Source organism: Pygoscelis adeliae, unplaced genomic scaffold (genome assembly GCF_000699105.1).
Source record: "Pygoscelis adeliae isolate BGI_AS28 unplaced genomic scaffold, ASM69910v1 Scaffold421, whole genome shotgun sequence".
In the NCBI taxonomy this organism is placed as follows: domain Eukaryota; kingdom Metazoa; phylum Chordata; class Aves; order Sphenisciformes; family Spheniscidae; genus Pygoscelis; species Pygoscelis adeliae.
Genome location: NW_008824011.1, coordinates 63,877 through 72,313, shown reverse-complemented (window position 1 = coordinate 72,313; position 8,437 = coordinate 63,877). Strand labels below are relative to the sequence as shown.

Below are 8,437 nucleotides of genomic sequence, written 5' to 3'. Positions count from 1 at the left end.
TTATTTAATACTGTCCATTTCTGCTGTACTTTTCAAGCTGAGAACTTTTAAAGCCTATTACAAGCAACACAAGAATCAGCCTGCACTTTCTGGGAGCTCTCTTTCAGAATAAACAGAACAGCCCTAAATCCATCTCCATCTTGCAGTAGAAATTTCAGGAAGCAGAGTAATTAACTGAGCCTCCAGAGCCAGGAAACCTGTCTGAATACCTAACTGATGAAAAGCGAGCAGGGATCTTTAAGGGCCACACATACCACTGAATTGCTTGCGTGCCTTCTCCAAAAGAAGCCTGAAGCAGCTTAAAGCTAACCTAGAATTTTAAAAATTACATGTCTCACTAACAGCAGCATAACTTGTTTATGTCCTGTTTGGTGCACATACCTCTTCCCACAACTCAGCTCCCCAGTCCGATTAGCCCATCACTCTGTCCCTCATCTAATATGGAGAATTCACATCCTACCGATGGTTATTTTGGCTACACGGTTGCTTTTAGGTACTGCCCATCAGTACATCTTATATTTGCTAAATTGTCCACGTCTCCCAAACAAAGGAAGGGAGAGGAGTTTGCTGGTTTTCACACGCACAGAAAGGTAGAGGTGGCAAAAAATAGTCTCTGAAATTTATGGAAACCAAAACCAGAGACAGACAGCTTTTGGCTCAGGGAAACTCAGAGTCAGTGACTGCCAGACAGCTGGGTGAAGAATACGGTACAGAAAACACCTTGCCAACTCTCCTGACACAGGCAAGTCTTAAGCATATCCCAAGCCAGACCTCAGACTTTGGAAAACTCCCACTCCCATTCTCTCATCTCATAGGGTCAGCTTGCGTAAAACAGAAGGGTGGAAATTGCTTGCCCCTTACCCATGCCGGTTATGTTTCTGACAGCGTTTGCGTCTGCACACAACTGCTGCGCCTTTATTCTCCTCTCAAAGTTTTAACGGTCACTGCATATAAGCTGGGATGTCTCAAGAACCTGCGAATTAGAGCCCTGACGGCACGCTGCCACTCCTCCCGGAGAGCAAAGCAGAAACCACTGCACTGAGACTGAGGGGTGAAGATCACGGACAACAAACCCTCCCCTGCTCCTGCCGATGAACCACGCTCCCTGCCAACACCCGCCAAGACAACCATCCTGGATGCTCCGTCCTTCCACAGGACTGCTGGCACAGGCCTCCTGGGAGTTCAGTTTCTTCCGGCTGTGGTGAGGAGGAACCCCTCGTGCTGCACCACATCGGGTCCTGCCAGCAGCAGTCCTTCCTTTGACCTCGGCCCCCAGCGACCTGTTTCCAGCTCAACTCCCACCTTCCCCGGAGCAGCTCAGGCACCAGCAGGACTTTCCCACACCGCAGGACGCGCCGTGGGGCAGGCGGCCCTGCGGGAGGCAGGAAGCGTCTGTCCGCAAGCAGCTGCCCCTGCTTCTCAGCAGCTGAAAATTTCGAGGCTGGACGTGCCAGGCAGGAGCCCCGATCTGCGGCGGCCGCTCCTGGGGCTGGGCACGGGCCCCACCTAGCGGCACCCCGGCCGGGAAGGGCGGCCAAGCCCCAGCCAGGCGCCAAACTCTGCCTGTCCCGAGGGCAGGCTCACAGCGGGGCCTGCACCCCAGTGGCTGGGGACAGGACGCTCAGGGAACAGGGTGCCACTGGAGAGGTCTCTGCACCCCGGGCTGTGGTGCAGCAGACGTGGGAGGAAGCGCAACAAGAACAAGCACGATTCCCTGGGGAGAGCAGAAGACGCTTTGGCTGGGGGATTGCAGGGTGGCCTGCGTTTCCTTCGGTGCCACGTGCATGGAGCAGCCAAGACAGTAACGGACCATGCACCGAACACACGCACCAGGCATGGCATCCAGGCGCCTGCCCCAGGACAGCGCTGCAGACACCTGCTTGGCAGAGGTGCAGGAGCAGCCACGGAGCAGGCTGCTTAGAGAAACACCACGCAAATCTCTTGCGTCTGCTTTAACTGAGATGGCCCAAGTCCCGCACACGGGGTTGAGATGGGACAGATCACGTTAAACCCGAGACCGTCGGCCTAATGTAAGGCATGCTAAAGGAATAGAAACAACCTACAAAGCAGTGCATAGCAGTTTACAACACAGTCAAAAAGAGGAATGAGGAGAATGCAGGGAAGGATCAACTGGATGTGAGAAAGGCAGGACCAGAACAGACGTTAACACTGCACAGCCTAAGAGCTCAGTATCACACACAAGGGGCTACCTTAAAAGAATTCCAAGTACCTTATTTTAATTTCTTGACATGGTAAAAGTTTACATAGTTTCATCTGGCAAAGAGAGCCGAACAAATTAAAAGGAATCAATACAAAGAAACACAAGGGGAAGTGCTGCTCCCAGACAGCAGCTAGAACGCAGTTGGTTTGTTACTGAATATTTATTAGCGGGAAGACTAAGAGTTGACTTACTACAAACAACAACAGAAGAGTCTATAGCAAGGGCCAGTGGCCCTCCACACTCTGGGCAAATCCCTGGGAAACCAGCAAGAGACAACATGGCTCTTAGATGTGGAAGCAGAAGAAACAAAAACAAAGTAAAAAAAGGAAGGGGAGAAAGTTCATTCCATTTGTCACTGTTGTTACAATGAGGTTAACACAACTATTAAGGCTACTGCACAATAAGAATATACGGGTGTAACAGCAAGACCTGGGAAACAGCAAGGTTCCTGCAACAAATGATTTAAAGTTCCCTGAATAAGGGACTTAAGTAGAAATACTATAAATAAGAGAATTTTGGAGCCTGCAGCGTTATGGGCCCACTTGCCACACACAAAAACTGACGCAACACAACCAGTCATTTCCAAAGGGGTTTGTAATGGACCATGAAACGTTCCGGTGGCTTAAGAGGAGTCACCAGGCACACGAGCGTGCCCTTTGCAGGGGAAAGAACTACAAGGTCTGCAATGGTACTGGGTGGGTATCGGCCATCCTCACCCCCAAGCACCAACTGTCGCAGCTGGCCTGCTCTGCCCAGGCAGTGGGGAGCACTGCCAGGAGACAGCAGGTCTCAGTCTGACCACGTGCGGAGACTATCAGGACTTTAGTATCGGATCTCTGGCCCCTCCCTTCTCTCAGCCTGGGCAAAAGCATCTCATGCTGAAGGGGCGCTAGGACATATGTGAAGTAACGTTGGTTTTAGCCAAGAACGTGGCTCTAGTCAAATCGCAAACAGGAGCAGAAGCCACCTGAGCTCACAACCAGCCAGGAGAGCAACCAGCCCTAGTTTCAAGCACCACCTTGTGCTCTGCACTGATCTAGCCAGAACTGACGAGGCAGACAGATGGGGCAGGCTCTGCTGAGTCAGAAGACAGCCAGAAAAGGAGTGCAGACCGCTCAGCGGCACTGGAGCGTGGCTGCTGCCACCAGCCCAGAAGGGGCAGGTTCCCCTGTCTTTGCAATTGGTCAGTGCAGAGCACTGGCGGCAGAGGGGCCCGGCTACAGCCAGCAGTGAGAGAGTGAGCTTCTCCACCACTGCACCACCACCCGGGCTTGCTCTCGTGCTGAAGACTGTCTGCCCCATTCCCAGAGACCCCAGTGAAGCCTCCAGCCAAGAGATGGGACAGGACGAGGGCTTGGTCTCTAGTGTCGTTCCTACCCAGGCAGGAAGAAAGGATCCTGCCTGGCTGGTGCTCTCACTCTGCAGTAGCCTCTAGGGCACCCAAAGCAGCACGGCCTTCTCATTACCAGTTACTAGAGGGAGGGAGAGCTCCTGAGACCTGAACAAAACCAATCACAAAACTAGGCGAGAATTTCTTTAGAGTTTAACTAAGAATGCGATACTATTTCCAGCCAGTTTCCCATCTCGATAGTCACGTAACAAACCAAGGCAATGACGGTCTTTAGTTGACTGAACAGTTCTCAAGTTCAAACGTTGACACTTAATAGAGGGTCTCAGCATTGCTGCTCCGAGGCCTCTTGATCTTCTCAATGTTTTTAAGGATCATGTCATGCAAAGTGACCTGCAAAAAGGGAGAACAGGACTCAGACAAGGATGAAGTCATCCAGTGTTCAGCTTTCACAACGAGCAGTGGTTAAAACAGCAGCACAGCTCACCTTGGCACCACCCTCAACCCCGGTGTGCAATCACACACCTAGTTAAGGGCTTCTTTCAGCCAGACTTTACAGAAGCCACTGCATGTAACACCAAAAGGAGAAGATTTCTTTACAAACCCCAGGAGTGGCTTGTACTGCATGAAGAATTTAGGATCACAGGTTACCACAGAAGTGGAAGGAATATTTTGTGCTAGACTCCTGTGAACGCTCAGTTGGAAACACCTGCATCTCTAGGTGGTGGAGAGGCAGCAGTCTGCTTCTCTCGTCAGAGCCAAAGCAGAACGGGGAGGAGACAGGCTTCTTGCCAGGACTAGGTGTACTCATAGGGAAAGGGGAGAGCAGCAGCAGGGTCAAAAGGGCTCTCTCCACTGCTGTGCAGGGAGCCAGTGCAAACTCCGGTTTTTCACTTACATATTGATTCCTCAGCTCTGAAATGATCAGGCGCAGACTAATGTACTCCTTCTCATCGATCTCTGTCACTGTGCGGCGGTAGTCCTCCTGCAGAGAGCAGACACATGGCTGAGCGGCCTGAGCTCAGCTGTGTCTCCCATACACCAAGGTCCTACCTTTTACAAAGGAATCCCCCCTTCAGCTTGCTCTCCTCTAATGCAGATGTCCTGCATCCCTGTACAATTGCCCCTTCTCCCCCAGGACCCTCAGCTCAAAAAGGACAGTGATGAAGTGGCCCAAAGAGTCCCAAAAAGCAGCAGCATGTAACACGTAAATCTCCACTTCCCCGTTTACTTACCACATGAGGGTACTTAGCTATTTTGGAAACCAACTTTGCTCTTGTGATATAATATCTGGCAGGAAAAGGGAGAGACTAAAGGTCAGATAAATAGCACCAAGATTTTTTTCAGGCCCAAGCTGCCCTAGAAAAGCTGGGGGACCTTCCCCAAGCACTTTACTTTTCCCAAGAGGATCCCCCCAAAAAAAAGAGGCCTGTTCTTGCAGGCCTACCTAGAAATCTGGTCCAGGTAGGACGCTGCCTCACTCTCCACAGTTCGAAGCTCAGCAACTGTTTCCTCCTGCAGGGAAGACAAGGAAGCCATTAGCTTCATGAGACTGCAGCTGGCCTTCAGGGCTCTGAAAGCAACGTGTCTCAGCAGTGCCATGTCAACCTCAGGTTTGGGTTTTAAAACCTAAACCAACCCCATGACTGCAGCTACTGGATACCATCAAATGAAAGATTCAGAGGAACCCAAGAGATCCATGTCCCTGGAGCACAGCTCTCTCCTGCGGCAGGGCATAGAGCCAGTGGTGCCTCACCTGAATAGAAACACCAAAGTTGTTTCCATCTTCTATCCTGGGGATGAGAAGCTGCACCCACATTTTCACCTGCAGTGGAAAGATCACAATACTGATCAACGCCAACATCTCCGCAGAGAACTCTCTCAAAAGTTTTACCAAAAGCCCCCCCAGGACCCTGCCTTTGCCATGCAGTTTGTGATAAACTGCAGGTCCTTCACGCTCATGCAACACTTCTGAGGAGATCATTTCCCACATGGCTGGGACACCACACAAGCCAGCACGAGCACAGTTTCCCATGGGAAGCTCTCCAGACTGTGCCACAGAAGCTCTCAGCAGGCGTCTGTGACTGTGCAAAAGGAGGGTGAAGAAAAGCCTCAAGGAAGGAGCCTGCGTAACAGACATCATCCTCCTCCAAGAGATGAACTACAGAGCTCGCCAAGGGCTCAGAAAAACATTATTCCCCTACCCCCCCCCCCCAGCCACTTTTAGACACTGTAATATGAATCCTGCCTTTCCTCATCTACAGAATACAGAGGGGCCTGCCCCTTCCACTCAGAGCAGCTTTGCCTCTCCAGGAGCAAAAGCATCCTACTGTCTCCACTCGCTCCAGTGCTCATACCCACCGTATTACACTTCTCAATAAGCAGCCTGATTTCTGGTTTCACTTTCTCAATGATGTCCACCAGCTGCTGGTTGCTCTTCAGCATCCCATTGGGCATCACGAACACTTTGGTACCTAGTGGCAGAGGAGAAAAACACCCTGCATCAGCAACACGTAGGAACAGCTGCGCCAGGGGATCAGACCGAAGGTCCACCCGAGCGTCTTATCTCCCGCAAAGGCTAGCAGTGGACACTGAGCCAGGCTATAGCTAACCTGTGGGGAAAGGGTAATTTGACATGGGATAACAGCGATTACCACAAAGGAAGGAAAAGAGAAAACACAGAGCGAAGACGAGAGCTGAAGAGCTCTAGGCTGCTGAGGCTGGGCGTAAAGGATTTTCCTGATGCATGTGTACGAGCTGTTTCTGCCTCAGTTTAACCCAAAGCCTGCTATCTTCCTCCAGACAAGGAGAGCTTTCAGCACAGAGCCACAGGGAGACCAGCTGCCTCTGTCAGCAGGCCGAGCTCAAGCAAGTACTACGTATGCCTATCCGACAAGTCCTAATTATGCTTCTAAGAGCTGGAACCTGACTCCTCCACAACAGAACGTCCGTAGGTCAGGCTCTGAGAGGTTGCGGGGACAGGCCTGCATGAGCAGCAGCTGCTGTCAGGACAGGGCAAGCGGGGTTCACGTGACTTCATACCCCTAAGGCATGGTGCACTGGTTCAGGGGGCAGGCAGCAACACAAGAGACTTGGGGATTCTTACCCTGAAAGGTCTCTTCGCGGTCTTCCAGCTTCCTCTTTTTCATATTTGGCTAAAATATACAAAATGTTTTACTCACAAACTAGTCGTAAGCTATAACAGTGTTGCAAAGGAAACAAGGAAAACTTTAGAGCCTCTGCTACGCTCCTGGTTTCTAAGCATTCTTCTTTAAAAACAAAGGAGGACTGCAGAGCACAGCGTTACCTCCAGCAGACTTCCCAGGCTCGAGAGACAACTTCCTAAAGCCTTTGGGAGAGCCATAGCCTGTTATCAAATAAGAATATCCTACTCCAGCACAGAGCAAGCCATGCAGTTTTAATTAACAGAAGTAGGGGATCACAGCCAAGAGAGTAACCTTACCCCATCCAGTCCGTCATGGCTGTTCGTGAGAAGAATTGGGTCAGGCACTGGGAGGTTCATGTCCGAATGGATTTGAGTGAGATCATGGATATTCAGGATAGGCTCCTGGAAAATAAAGCAGATTTGTTGCTTAATTATGAACGAACAAATTCTGTCACACCAAACACAATGAAAAGACAAAAGATTCAGACCTCCCTCTTATCCAACCATAAAATAAAGATGAATGAAAAAGAAGTCTAACAATAGGCCTGTGACGAGACCTCCCTCCACCCAAGAACAGCGTGCCAGCTCCAGACTGTGATCAAAGCTATCAACTGTCTGCAACGCTGGAGTCCCTGTGAGACCACAGCATTGCGAAGGACAGCCCAAAGTTGCCGAACATGTAAGAAAGATAAATGTGGTGATCACACAAAGAAAACTGAAAAAGGAAGCATCCCCACTAGAGCTAACAGCACTCAAATGCACGCAAGCAACCGAGCCGCTGCTTCATGTCTTTGTAAGAAGGTGAAATACACAAGAAAATACACAGGGCGAGACCTGCCTCGTCATTTTCAACACGTAGCTTGAAAATGAGGAAGGATACAGAGCACAACATATTCCCTACCTTAAGGAACCCATCGAGTTCTAACAGCTTCTTTGGGAAAAAGTTTGCCACCAGGTCTTCAGCCTGAGAGAGAAAGAACAGACGATGATGTGAAACAACGCCGCGAGGTTCCCGCTAGCGGGCAAGAACACCAGGAAATCAACCGCCCAAAGGCAGCAAACAGGAGAGAACACAAGTTCTGCCTGCTGCCAACCGTCACGCTAGGCCAAGGTGAGAGGATGCCAGGATAGCCACAAGGCTAGGTAACCTCACTCCAGCCGGTGACCGAAGCTCTGAGCGCCGCTAAGCTTCCCGGAGAGGCCCAAATCGCAATCAAGTCTGTCAGAAAGATACGGCCGAAGGGCCTCTTCCCTGTCCTATCAGTTCTGGGCAGTGGCAGAGGGAAACTCACCTCGCTCGTGATCCGCTCCCTGAAGGAGTCAACCTGTAGAAGGAAAAAAGCAACAGTTCAGAGCTACTCCCAAAACACAGGGCTCGGCGCAAGCCAAGCGCTGCGCCCTGCGGCTGTGGAGTTCAGCTGCAGCCTGAACCCCGGGTCGCTCCAGGAGCAGCTCTCGTCCTCCTGAGCAACGGCTGGGAGCTGGAAGAGCCTCTGGACACCGGGCGGCAGCTGCCAGAGGATGCCAGAAGCAGCTCCCTGCCCGTCTTGCCCGCACGGGCCGGGCTCGGAAGGACACTCCAGCAGCGCGAGGGAAGGTGCAGAGCAATGGGGGAAACCGAAACCCGCGCAGCTCCCGCCCGGGCCGGCTGCGGCACGGGGCGGAGGGGGAGATCCGCCCTGCCGGACACGCGCAGCCCGCG

The 8,437-nt window shown here is 51.7% G+C and overlaps 1 protein-coding gene across 1 annotated transcript in view; it reads right to left on the bottom strand.

The window, feature by feature from the left end:
• Positions 1–2,224: 2,224 nt before the first annotated feature.
• The window catches only part of PSME3 (proteasome (prosome, macropain) activator subunit 3 (PA28 gamma; Ki)), a 7,746-nt gene continuing 1,533 nt past the window's right edge, over positions 2,225–8,437 (bottom strand). The window contains exons 2-12 of the mRNA XM_009326761.1: positions 8,287–8,414; positions 8,028–8,060; positions 7,637–7,699; positions 7,033–7,137; positions 6,676–6,724; positions 5,931–6,043; positions 5,326–5,394; positions 5,017–5,084; positions 4,805–4,859; positions 4,468–4,554; positions 2,225–3,962 (exon numbers count right to left, since the gene is read on the bottom strand). Of these exons, the coding sequence (XP_009325036.1) occupies positions 3,882–3,962; positions 4,468–4,554; positions 4,805–4,859; positions 5,017–5,084; positions 5,326–5,394; positions 5,931–6,043; positions 6,676–6,724; positions 7,033–7,137; positions 7,637–7,699; positions 8,028–8,060; positions 8,287–8,414 (851 nt within the window). The 3' untranslated portion in view covers positions 2,225–3,881. The remainder of the gene's footprint in view (positions 3,963–4,467; positions 4,555–4,804; positions 4,860–5,016; positions 5,085–5,325; positions 5,395–5,930; positions 6,044–6,675; positions 6,725–7,032; positions 7,138–7,636; positions 7,700–8,027; positions 8,061–8,286; positions 8,415–8,437) is intronic.